This window comes from Fonsecaea pedrosoi (genome assembly GCF_000835455.1).
Source record: "Fonsecaea pedrosoi CBS 271.37 unplaced genomic scaffold supercont1.1, whole genome shotgun sequence".
Lineage (NCBI taxonomy): Eukaryota > Fungi > Ascomycota > Eurotiomycetes > Chaetothyriales > Herpotrichiellaceae > Fonsecaea > Fonsecaea pedrosoi.
In genome coordinates, this window is record NW_013550615.1 from 421,453 (window position 1) to 434,011 (window position 12,559).

The window sequence follows — 12,559 nt, forward strand, 5'->3', positions numbered from 1 at the left end:
CTGCTTTCTCGCAGCGATGGTAGCAGACGTCTGAATGTATTTCCTCAGAATTTGTTCTTCAAACAAACCCGCCTGAATGGCCCTCGACATGGGAGATACAGAATGACTGTTACAAACCTAACTACTCTGGGTTATAGGAATAATCTCAGCTGACAGCTGCCCTCAAACATTTAGTTCAGACATGGTTGAAAATTTCAGGTTGATTCTTTTTGCTCTGCTGGTCCTACTGGCCCTTTCCTCGTCACTTCCAAACGACTTCAACTCATCCGTTTTTGGGAGCCTCGGCGAAAAGCTTTGCAAGGCGTTCATCAAGCCATTTGACGTCCTCCATATTACCAGGTGGTCCGCCCGCCCAATGCCCCCATATGCTTGGGTATACATCCAGTTGGCCCACGCCTGGAGACATGTTTTTGACTTCGTACTCGGAGTCCTCGGGCCTGTTGGGGAGTAGATACGCGTGAGTGATCAAAGTCAGGTATCAAGAGAAATGTCGTCAAAATCGACAAGCGAATAAAGACGGGAAAGCTTACGGGAAGTATAGGTCCGTCTTGCTGGGCAACACCAGGGTCTTCGCCTTGATTGCCCTCATTGCCGCCTCAAAGTCGCCGTTATAAGGTTCTTGCTTGCTCACATCACCGGCCTGCCAGGTGTACAGCATGACCAACAAATTCTCGGGATCCTTTGACAGTGCCCAAGTCTCCCAGAAATTGACCATGAAATCCTCGAGATCCTTTGCGCCGTAGGCTGACTGGTGAAGCTTTTCGCGGTAAAAGGCCTGGGAGAAGCCCCATCCGGCATATCCTCTCCCAAAGGCTTTGAGACCGGTGGCCTTTTCCTGGTCGGTCCACTGACGGTTCGACTTGATGGCGACGGCATCTTGGGCGTTCTCCACTCTGCCAAAGGTACTCCCGGCGGAACTGAGCCCTTTGGCCGCCAACAGGGCCGACTTGACGCCTTCCAAGAAGACCTGGTTGTGGATGGATGTTTTTGCGCTCCCACAAAAGGGCACGGCAATGTCGACGAAGTCGGGATACTGGGTAGCCCACTGGAACGCCTGGCCGGCACCCATGCTCCAGCCGAGCACGGCCCTCAGGTGCTTCACGCCCAACTTCTCGGTGAGCAGACGGTTTTGGGCTTTGACATTATCGTAGAAGGTGACGTCCGGGAAGGGCACGACGTCCGAGTTTGAGGGGCTGATGGACTGGCCGTTGCCAAAGAGGGCGGTGATGATGATGAAGTATTTGTCCGGGTTGAGGGTCTTGTCGGCGCCAATCAGCCACTCATTGTCGGAGATGAGGCCCGAGTACCACGACGGGTAGAGCACGACAGGGTTACTGGGGGAGCCATAGGTCTTGTAGGCGATCCAGGCCTTGGGGATGGTGGCGCCGCTCTGCACCGCAAAGTCGCCCAGGTTGTATGTCTCGTAGTCTGCAGGCATCGTGCGTATAGATATCTCGGAGGTTCCTATGATACCTTTCCAGCAAAAGTCTGCTAAGTCGAGATGAAGAAAATTACTAGAGAAACTAGAAATCAATGCCTTCTCGACTCGACACAGCTCTACCTCTACCTCTACATCAAAAGTAGGTTATTAGCAATGAAATACCTTAGATTGAAAAGGCCGAGACTCTGCTGATCCTCTCGTTCCCTCATATCGTATCATATCGGTGGCACATGCTCAACCCCGCAAACTTGTCGCTCATCTCCATCTCGACGCCTGGTTGGATTAGGCATGGTTTACTGGCCAATTTGCCTTGTGAGTGTGATACGAGGCATGATAATGTGAGGTCCATTGAGGAAGTCAGGTTCATTGTGATGGAGCGGGGTGTTCATGCGCAAGCACAAGGACCGGATTTCTCCCGCTGTCCGGGACTGACAGAGGAGGAGGGGAAGGGGAGAAGGAGAAGAGGCACCCAGTCATAATGGATGTGACGGTGATATTAGGGTAATGTTTTCCTCTTACATGATTCCTCTTATCATTCATTCCTTTTAGTGTGTTGCTCTACCGACATGTACTACTAGGTACCACCGGTGCATACGCCATAAGTAGGTTGATAGGTATAGAACCATTTAGTCATGACGTATCTATACACCTAATATGTACTTTGTACCGAGTACACCTGTAATGTACCTAGTAGAGTCAAGTCCATGGCGATGACCCTTGTCCTGTGTCAATCAATACAGCCTAATCAGAAGGTAGATGAGTGATCGATGCGTCGCTGTATCCCCTAGTGTGTGCCCTTGATGTGCCCTTCCTTCTATCTCCCACACAAAACCTCGAACAAAGTATCAGGTATCACTCATCCTTCCTTCCTTCTCTGCCATTCACACCCACTTTCCTCGGTCCCAACTTCATCGTCTCGTTCATGTGAAGAATCTAGTACTCATTACTCCCGTTGTCCTCGGATCCGATGAAATAGGAGCCATTCCATTCCATCTCACCTACTCACTCGGTACTCGTTAGTCTGTTCACCGGAGAATCAGCGATTTCTAAGCCACCCCTCGACCTTTGTTGTTCCGACCAACGGACAAAAAGAGAACGAAATCGAAGACACTGAAGAAAAACTCAAACTCCTACCACTTCTCATCTCCCATCTTTCACCTTAACTCGCCGATAACATTCAACTCAAGTTCCTGAGAGACGGATTGAGTGAACGAGCGACGGACAGTTCGACCGAAAAACCGGGAGGAAGAAAAACGAAGCACTCTTGTGAAAGAAACTAAGAGGATTTCACCATATCGCCGCCGAGGTTCGTCTCGTCTCTATACCGAGCACGAGTACCGCACCAGATACAGTATCGACACACGGACATACAAACACGCGCACGCAGAAACCACATATACGCCTTATCAGTTGATAAAGGGAGAAGGGCCCCCTTGAAAAGACGAAGAGAAGTCAATTCTTCGGGTCAACAAACGAAAAAAAAGGGCATTGAACCAGCTTTTTACACCCATCCCCAACAAGGCCTTGGTTTGCCTCTGTAATAACAATCTGCCCCCCACTTTGAAAGCCACCCCTCCCGGTCAAAAAGAAATGTCCGGCACCCCGTCAAACCCGCAGGAAGCGCAGCAGAAGTATGACGCCGAGGTGGTCGTGAAGCGCAATCCGCACGGCGATTTTGCCCAGGTGCAAGCCTCGCGGCCGGATTGGGACGAGTCGCGTACGTGGCAGTTCACCAAGACGCGGAATCCCGAGTGGACATACGGGAGCGGTGGTGGCGGCGCAAACGCATCGTCGACAGCAAAGGAGCAACGACAACACATCAGCATCGACCCCTACGCAGCGGACCGACAGCCCGTGCAGAACTACAAGCTGCTCATCAGCGGCATCATCCCCCGACCCGTGGGGTTCCTGTCGACGCGGTCTGCGGACGGCAAGTCAACGAACCTGGCCCCCTTTTCGTACACGCAGGTCTTCAACCACGACCCGCCCATCTTCGGCGTCGGCTTCGCCGGAGGCCTCGACGCTGCAAAGGACTCGCTGCGCAACCTGATCGCGACGGGTGAGTGCGTCATCAACATTATCAGCGAGGACTTTGTCGAGGCCGCTAATGCCTGCTCTATCGACCTGCCCTATGGCCAGTCTGAGTGGAGCGTGTCCGGCCTCACCCCAGCCCCGAGCGACCTAGTCAAGTGCTCCCGCGTCAAGGAGAGCGTATTCAGCGTCGAAGGCAAGCTGGTGTCCACGCAGGAATTCGAGTCGCGATCTCCCAAAACCCCCGGGAAAAAAACCGGCGTGCTCGCCGTCATCGAAGGCGTCAGGTTCTGGGTTCGAGAAGACGCCATCAACGACGACAGGTCCATTATCGACCCCGCCATCTTGCGCCCCATCGCCAGACTGGGAGGCATCACTTATGCCAGAGTACTGGATGGCTTCGAACTTCCCAGGCCTGTGCTCAAGGACGAGAAGGAACAGGGCAAACTCGCCGAAGAGCTTGTCAAAGAAAAAGTCAACGGACAATAGTAGAAGATTGGATCAGATGCCATGTTACCAACGTTAACGCGTTTTGTTAGACACGGTTTAGAAATAGAGCCGGGGTAGACAGGATGGTCCCCTTTCGAAGAACTCTGTGAGGACATGTATGCCTCGCATAGCAACAACCAGCATATCGATCAACGCAGGCATTTGAATAGGTTTATTTGAAAGACGAGACCGAAAAAGATGATTCATGCAACGGGACAACAAAAGGACAACACAAGAGTAAATTTATTCAGCAATAGCCATGCATGCAGCTGCAACGCAACATCGAGATTATCTTCAAAAAAAGAACGTAATTTGTGCAGGGTGGTTGAAGCCCTGCTATGACAACAACAATACCGACATCAACACATGATTCCCTCCTTTTATATGACATCTTCCATTGTCCTCTCTGTCCCTGCACGCCGGGAGGAGGCAGGTATGGTGTATGTACGGGCGGTCTATCCATCTCGTCGTTGAAAGCTGTTTTCAAGCAAACAGATGGCAGCAGGACTGGGATCCTCAAGCTGGGACTCGAACGGATGTCGGATATTTGTCGTTGTTGATTTGGCGAGAACAAAGACAATCAAGCCTGTGTGTATTGTGGTGAAGGCTGAGCACCGTGTATCCAAAACGCCGCAGATAGGATGGGCTCCTCCAAGAATCACCCTGCCGCATCCATCGTCGTCGTCGGCGTCGTCGTCTATCTCCCTCCCCCTCTCTCCCCCTTCGAAATCAACGCGGGCGTCAATGGTAAGGGGTAAGGTCTAGCCTTTGACTCGCCATGTTCTGTACGAGCAAGTCTTCTCTTCTCTTCTTCTTTCTCTCCTCCCCTGTACAGGACCACTTCAACTTAGCCATCAAAAGAACTTGCCCTTGACTTCGACTTGGCTCCTTACAACGCCGTCTCCGTCAGCGTAGACGTCTCTCTCCGAGTCGCCCGTAGTTGGGCTTGTTCTGCCCGTGTAGAAACTCGCGGACGGCGCCGCAGGCTTGTCTAGCGCATCGAACCTCGTGCCCCGAATCTTGGCGATGCACCATTGTACAGAGAGTCTCAGTACAAACGCGCCGAGCGCCCACAGCAGCCCACCCACGGGGGCGGCCACAAACGCTCCAAAGGCAGACCAGTCGTCCGCGTACAGGCCGGCTTCGAGTAGTAGTAGGGCACCCGCGGAGCTGACGTCTCCCTTGTAGAAGACGAGGCCGAAGAGGAAGACGGTCATGATACCGCCGAGTCCTCCCACGACGACTTCAAACCCGCGCCAGGCGTAGCATCGGTCACTCAGACCGATGACCAAGACGGGGATGGAAGACGCAGAGATGAGATCGGAGATCAGGTAGATCTGCAACACCGAGGGCGACTTCAACGCCACGACCACCACGGGGACAATAATCACCACAACGGTCGCCCGGAGAACCCAAAGGTTCAACTTGTTGCGGAAAATGTCGTTGGACCCGGTACTCACCATCGCGGATTGGAAGCTGTCGAATGCTGCAGTGGACAGAGCAACCGTCATGACAATGACAAAACCCACGACCCAGGCGGGAAGCTGTTCCAGTAACAGGAAGAAGGCAATCGAGGACTCTTCGGGCGGATCGCCCAAAGCGCCAGACCACCCAGCCAAGAGTCCAGAGACGCCGCAAAGCGTCAGGATGATGGCGACGGCCACGGTGGCAATGCTCACCCCAACCCACAGGTCTGTATCGGTCTTTGCCGCAAACGTCCTCATCCAGAACCCGGAAAGGAAGAAATCGTTTGTCAGGATCGCCACTGGCAGGATGTACATCAACTGCCAGCCCAGCAAACTTGCATCCAGGTATCCGCTCTTGTCAATCAAGCCCTTTTGGACATGGGTTTCCACACCGACAGTGATGCATCCGATGATGATCAATCCCACGACCATGGCGCCTTGAATGTTGTCTGTTATGAAAGACACTTTGAAACCTCCCAGAGAAGTGTAGATTGTGGTCACCACACATTCCACGATCACGACAGGGAGGCCGTTGAGCCCGGTCAGCGCGTTGATGATCTGCTGGAGAGCAGACAGCTCGGCGACCATGTAGAGAAAGATCGTGATGAGTCTAATTGAGGTTAGATGCGAGGAAATCCGGGGGGTAGAGGAGGTTCGTACGTCAAGGCCGAGAGATACAATGCAGCAAGAGCTCCATATCGCTGGCGTGTCCACTCCGTGAGCACAAACCCCTCGGGACATTTTCTCCTAATAATCGGCCCAAGGTACGCAAAGACAAGCAGTGGTAGGGCCGATGAGAGACTGTAGACCACGAGGCCCTGCACACCCGCGATGGTGGCGATCTGCGGGTACGTAAACAAAATTCCTGAACCCAAAGCTATTTGGCCACAGAGGACCGTTTTGTCAGTATGGACGATCTCGGGCACTAGGGAGGGGGTCAGGGGGTTAGGGGGGAAGCTGGCAGCACGTTTCCCACGCAAGCATTAACTTGATCGAGTTTTGACGGTACAATCTCAGCAATGTGTCATCAGCATTTCGCGACTCCGTCATCTCTGAATGCTTGAACAAGAACCCAGGTGGATGAAGAGGCAATGGAAACGATCAGACACAAGCGCCCGTAGTGCTGCACATTGGCCCTTGAGCCCTTTTGACGCCACAAAGAAAAACGCTCTCGACACCTGCACCTGCTTGGGGTAAGACAATCAGAGTAGAGGCGCGGAGCACGGATCTTCGGTCGGCCAAAGAGCAACAAGAGCCAATGGCGTTGATGCAAGCATACGAACCTCAGATGGAGAGCTTTGCTCAGCACATGCCAATGAGTCAAGGTATTGTATCGATCAAACGGGGCCCGGAACCACCTCGAAAAGGCTGTCGTGTCTCGGCCCATTTCTGGTTGTGGTTTTCGTGTTCAAGGTGCTTGACCCTCGTGCTGCCGCCGTTTCAGGCTGTTGCTGCTCTTCGAGCACACTCACCCGACGCGATGAAATTGAAGGCCAGAGGTATGCCTGGGAATTCTATCAGCCACTGCGTTTTTCTTCCAATGCGGAGTACTCGAAGTTTGGTCGGATCGAGTCATGTTTTGTACCCTTCTGTGTTCGCAAAGTAGCGAGATACTCGCCCTTTGTCTGGTGCCGCAGCGTCCATGCGACGACGAGACCGAAGACACTAGCCGGACACATTGTTAGTTGTCCTCCTCTTACTCTGCGAAGGGGCCATTGGATGAGGAATTTGCGCACAGGAAAGCTGCGTAGGTGGTGTAGATGATGGCGTTTGACGCCTGTTGAGATGGTTGACCCATTGTGAACTGAGCCTAGTCCAGCGTAGACGGCGACTGTGTGGTGTTTGACAAATGTGAGTCTCTGCAGAGAGTGCTGAGCTCTTTTACTTCTCGGAGGGTCGAGGCGCAGAAAGAAAAGAGGGAAAAAAAGAAACTTCGCAGGGTGTATGTTGACGTGGGGCAACTCAGTTTTTCATTTGTGGTTCAGCGCATGAGATCATACCACATTATTATTGGAGATGGTAGGCTCGATCTCGGGTTACAAACCACCAGCAAACACCATCCCCCAAAGGGAGACTCTTCCATCCTTGCTCACTGGCCCAGAGTGACCTGCTCTTAGCTTCGAGACTTTGATACTGATGTAGATAGACATCAGTCCTTAGCAATATCCATACCACTGGTGCTCTCATTCGAGAACTAGCTTTGTCGTACTCGGTAGTGACATTCCTCTTCACACATCTGCAACCACTCGATCCCCGAATCCCTCTTTCAATCGGTCCGAAGACGGACATGGATGGTATCTGCATCTTTCGTTGCGGCATTCAGTCGTAATGAATCCCAGTAGCCTTTTCGCATGGATCCTCTGCAAACTCAACGTGACACCCATACCAATCGTCGCTTCGAATCAGATGGGCTTTGAATTGGACTGCATGGCTAATGTTTGCGAACCGGAAGACGATGGTGCGGATCTGTCGCAGGGGTCAGCTGGAGCTCACAACGAAAATTGGAAATATGCCGGACAGGTTGGACTCACCCCATTACGATACGTATCCTGCACAGCCTCGACTTGACGGGTGCCAGGCTTTCCTTCAGCGAGCTTGTTCAAAGCAACAATACCCCAGTCGTCATCGGCGCCGCTCACCTTGACCACGCGGGTCGCTCCACAGTCGAGATATCCCTGCAACATTCCAGAAATCACATCCACTTGCTCTTTCTTGTGCACGAGCACGGACCACTTTCTGCCTTGATGGCGGATTTCCATTCCCCTGGGATAGTTGCCACAATAGCATTCGCAGGCATCGGCAGAAGCAAAGGTTACATGAGCCGCGATCGTGGTTCGCTCAGGGATGGACGCGACAAGCTTCATGCCTTCAATTGCACCACCATGGATAAGAGATTGGACAAGCATGAAATCGGCACCGCGTGGCAAACCAGTGAGAATGACAGTACGTGGACGAGATTCTGAAAACATTATTGGCAGACTCATGTAACAGAATGAGAAAAACTTACTCGGTTTATTGCGGGCGACAGGGGTTCCCCATGACCTGAACCGGACGAGGTTTTCTCGGTCTTCTTCCTCGTCATTATCCTCGTCGTTATTGTCATCTTCGACACTTTCGTCTGTGTCTGTGCTAGCAGTCACCACAATGGTGGGAGATTGGGTGTGGCGTGGGGGGCTATCGTTGTCATGCACTCCGCTCGTCACCGGAACGCCATCTTTGTCACTGTCGTCTTCGACTGCGTTGTCTATCTTCAGATTAGCAGTGGAGGTCGATAGACGCTCGTCTTCGGCCTTAGCCACGTCTGCTGATGCAGAGTAATCATCGCCCAACCCCTTTAGGTTGCCAAAGGTCTGCCCATTTGGACCACCGACGCGGGTGGGAAATGGAACAACATCTGTCAACTTATCGACTTGCTTTGGACCTGCGTTTACGTGTCAGGCAGTGTGTGTTATACTGTGTAATTCGGGCTTACCATTGTTCATGTGCTGCTGGCTATCCTGGTGGAAGGCAGGATCCACAACGGGAGTGATGCAAGATGCTCTGTCGGGACTCTCGTCGTGCCAGCAATCCTGCTGATCAGCTGGTAAACCTGTCAGCCAATTCATGGAATGAACAAACCCAAAGCTTACAGCTCTTAATAGGTCGGTCATTCTCACTCGCGTTGACTGGCGTCTCATCCGTATTGCAGATTGCGGCAGCATTCGCCTTGTCTGGGTTGCTAACTGTTCGTAAAGATGAGGCACCCTGAAGAGAATGCGCAGCCTTGAACTCGTCTGAAGGCCTATGACTAGTAGCGACACGAGGTTGTGCAAAATCCGGTCCTTTTGACTTTCGAAACTGGTCAACCACGTTGTCAATGTAACCCTGGGTTTGTTTGCCTAATTCCGCCAGGTTGCCCTCAGTGAGGTGCTCAATGCCACGCTTCCTGCCGATCAGGAGTCTATGCTGGGTCGGCGTCAAAGGCCGTGTCCGGGTTGCTGTTTCGGTGACAGTGTCCTGCTCATCTTGGACCAAGTCTAGCGCAGCAGATCTATCAGTGTCAGATGTCTGAGGGAATGGTGGTGGTTTCAGAATGCTAGCTACAGACTCCTGTTGATCCAAGGACTGAGCAGCCTGGGCGCCAGTGACTGTGTTGAGGCCACTTTCGACATGTTCGGCGGTGACAGAGATCCTAGGAGAGAAATCCTCGGACAAATCAGCGCCAGTATAGGACGGAACGGCGGGAAAGGACACAACTTACTCCATTCTGTGGGTTGAGCTTCGGCGGGCCATTGTTGACTGATGTTTTGGACCTTGCAGACTGTGATTTGCCTTGAATCACTTGCAAGAACTTGTCGAGAACGGCAGGATCGTCATACGGCGACAGTGTCGTCATGACTGAATCTGATTTTATTCTCGGCTTCGCGAGATGGATCGAGGAAGGCACTATGCAGACAGCAATGATGAAGGCGGAAATGAAGATAGAAGTGATGATAGAAGTGACGTGGTCAGTGGTAGCGATGAAGCGAGTTAAAGGACTCGGGCGCAGTCGCCCAGATTCACGTCCTCCCATTCACTCACTCCCAATATCCACGAGACTTTTGGTGACGATAGTCAACATCGTCTCACATCAATCGTCAACCGTAGGTAGATCATCTAATAACAGCGAATGTCATGTCAGCACAAAGTGTTGGAGGAAAGCATGACCACTTAGTGGTAGAAAAGGCTGCGTAACAGCTTCAGCATTTACATTTCTCTTCTCCATCCCTTGAAGAGGTCTCTTTCACAATTGATTTTCTGAAAACCGCGTCGCTCATGTCGACCGCAAGATGCTTTTTACAGGCTCGTAATATCCCCCCTTGAGATTTTTGTCTCGCTCCGGACGCCAACGCTATGCTGAAAGATGTCATGAAGGCACCGGTACGAATTCCCAGTTTCTTTCGCCTTCCATAATGTTTTCCTTTATGACCGCCAAACCTCGGCGGCCGCAAAAGCCTGCATGTGAGGCTATCCTCATCACTTGGTGGAATGAACCGTTGTTCGGCGGCATCCTCTCATCGGCGATCCAAACTGTCTCCTGCACCTCCTGCCACGGTTCTTCGTGTCGCCTTGGGTTGAATTTCGGTTTGTTGGTGACAAGGTCGATCAGCCAGTGGATTGGTGTATAGAGGCGCTCAAAACGTCGAGTAAAGCCCAACCACGAGAGGGTCCTCGAGTCGTAGGCTACTCGAACAAAAGGGTTCATGTAAATGCCTGAATTTCCAGGCTCAGGATTCTGGATGTCGGCTTGGATGAGGCAACATTCCGATGCATCCCAGTAGAGGTCCTTCTCGGCGCGAAAGCGATAAGGTGTGGAGAGATTGCTGGGGCTTTGGTTGCCCGCAGTGATCAGCTCAGGCCTGCCTGGTCGTGCCTGGAAGAAGCGTGCATCAAATGCAACCATTCCACCCCAACAACTTCTCACTCGTACTGCGTCTTTGCCGTCGAGGACGTCCTGGTGGCTGGTCTCGTCACCACCAGCAGCAAACCACGGATAGAAGGGGAGACCCATGCTGTACCCTTCGGCATCCCGGGTTGCAAAAGTATCGTAAAACTTGAAAGGATTAATGAAGTCGACCGCGCATGCTGCCCTGTAGTCCGTGACGCCGTCGGCCACAGTATGTGTGGAGAAGAGCAGCTGAGCCGCATCGATCGGATGAAAAACAACGTCATTTAGGTAGAGGAGTTTGTCGAACGTAGTGTTGGAACCTTCCAGCGGCCTCAACGCCCGGTTTCGAACCTCAGCGAGATACTCGATGCGTTTCACACGTTCTTGTCCATGAATGCGGATGTGGGGAAGGTTCTCGATGCTCAAGTGGTCCTGGAACACCAACGCGTGATCGCACGGCACCCGCTTCTCGAGTTCCTGCAACGCCTCTTGTGCTTCTGGACCCGAATCGTTCACGTATATCGAGAGAAATGTGTTCTGTGGTCCCAGCAACTGTATCAGTTCTAGCACATTTTGCGCCCAGTCTCCGCCCAGGAGTTTCCCGCCTTTATCGTAGATGCTCGCGGCCAGAAAGACTTTTTGGTGTTGCAGATTTACCCGCCCTGGGGTCTCGGAGGCCAATGCTCTCTGTCTTAATGCTCTATAATGGGGTGGAAGGTGAGTGTAGCCGGGGAAAAAGACGCCTCCCACGATAATAATGGCGGCGATGGTGGTGAAAAATATGTAACAAAGTAAAGCGAATTTCCGAAGGAACGATCTAGGCGTACAGATGTATCGGCGAGGAAGTCGTTTTGATCTCGTTCGAGGTCGGCGAGGGAGATACTGCTTGCGCAGCCACGCAGGGGCGAGTGAGATGAACTGTGAGGAAACTCCTCGTTTAGCCACGCCGGACACAGTCTGGTCTGCTAGAAAATGCGACTGGAATTCATCGTGGTCCGAACCGTGCTCGAAATAAAGTAAAGGGTCGTCTGCTCCGTCTGATGTGCGTGTACTCGTCCTCGACAACTCGTACTCGTCCAACTGCAGGCAATGAGAGTTCATGATTTGCGGGGAGAAAAAGTGCGGAGAACGAAAAGAAGTTGGCGGAGTAGTGAAGGAGAGGAAGCCGCCATATGACCTCGAAGTCAGTCAAGACTTCGAAGGGAATATAGACGCTGGGGTCGAGGGGACAGCATCTACGGGGTACAATTATGTAGAATGTATGTAGCTGAAGGGAGGCTGTGGGATAGTCAGGGCGCAGGCAGACAGCAAACAGAAAATGTGGTAACGCGTTTTATGGGGGTGAAAACGGTCAGAGGACCCAGCCAAGTGAGAAACGACAGCGGGTCAGGGACCTTTTCAGTTGCGAGCAGGTTGCCCCAGAACCCAACGGCGCAGACAAGAGCATGCCAGTAGTGGTCTGGCGCTGGGCACGTTGAATTTCGCGGAAGCACAGCCTCCTCAGGGTGGTGGAAATGGGAGATAGGAAAAGGGAACGTGTACCGGGTACCTCGTAATTTCTGGTGGGGCGTCCTCGTTCCCCTGCGGGCGTGGGTTGCGAATGGGCGTCTGAGTGGCTGAAGAACCCCTCGGCTCCCCTCTCTAGGCTAGATCAGCATTCCCCCGAGCCACCAACGCCGCCTAGTTAAAGCCCCAAAGGCTAAAGCCCGCAGGCTTGCTTCTGGA

General features: G+C 52.6%; 5 protein-coding genes across 5 annotated transcripts; 1 reads left to right on the top strand and 4 right to left on the bottom strand.

Moving 5' to 3' along the window:
• Window positions 1-262: 262 nt before the first annotated feature.
• On the bottom strand, window positions 263-1,438 carry Z517_00130 (uncharacterized protein; the record flags this gene model as incomplete). The annotated part of the gene is made up of 2 exons (XM_013433096.1): window positions 263-437; window positions 531-1,438. The coding sequence occupies 2 exons, from the start codon at window positions 1,436-1,438 to the stop codon at window positions 263-265; spliced, it is 1,083 nt and encodes a 360-aa protein (XP_013288550.1).
• Window positions 1,439-3,031: 1,593 nt separating this feature from the next.
• Window positions 3,032-3,961, top strand: Z517_00131 (uncharacterized protein; the record flags this gene model as incomplete). Its single annotated transcript, XM_013433097.1, has 1 exon — window positions 3,032-3,961. The coding sequence occupies one exon, from the start codon at window positions 3,032-3,034 to the stop codon at window positions 3,959-3,961; it is 930 nt and encodes a 309-aa protein (XP_013288551.1).
• Window positions 3,962-4,815: 854 nt separating this feature from the next.
• Window positions 4,816-7,225, bottom strand: Z517_00132 (uncharacterized protein; the record flags this gene model as incomplete). The annotated part of the gene is made up of 5 exons (XM_013433098.1): window positions 4,816-6,037; window positions 6,088-6,304; window positions 6,900-6,932; window positions 7,013-7,092; window positions 7,128-7,225. 5 exons carry the CDS (start codon window positions 7,223-7,225, stop codon window positions 4,816-4,818), a joined length of 1,650 nt encoding a protein of 549 aa, XP_013288552.1.
• Window positions 7,226-7,746: 521 nt separating this feature from the next.
• On the bottom strand, window positions 7,747-9,802 carry Z517_00133 (uncharacterized protein; the record flags this gene model as incomplete). The annotated part of the gene is made up of 6 exons (XM_013433099.1): window positions 7,747-7,893; window positions 7,959-8,386; window positions 8,435-8,848; window positions 8,900-9,007; window positions 9,057-9,612; window positions 9,668-9,802. 6 exons carry the CDS (start codon window positions 9,800-9,802, stop codon window positions 7,747-7,749), a joined length of 1,788 nt encoding a protein of 595 aa, XP_013288553.1.
• A 510-nt stretch (window positions 9,803-10,312) lies between these two features.
• Z517_00134 (uncharacterized protein) lies at window positions 10,313-11,935 on the bottom strand (the record flags this gene model as incomplete). The annotated part of the gene is made up of 1 exon (XM_013433100.1): window positions 10,313-11,935. The coding sequence occupies one exon, from the start codon at window positions 11,933-11,935 to the stop codon at window positions 10,313-10,315; it is 1,623 nt and encodes a 540-aa protein (XP_013288554.1).
• Between the last annotated feature and the right edge of the window lie 624 nt (window positions 11,936-12,559).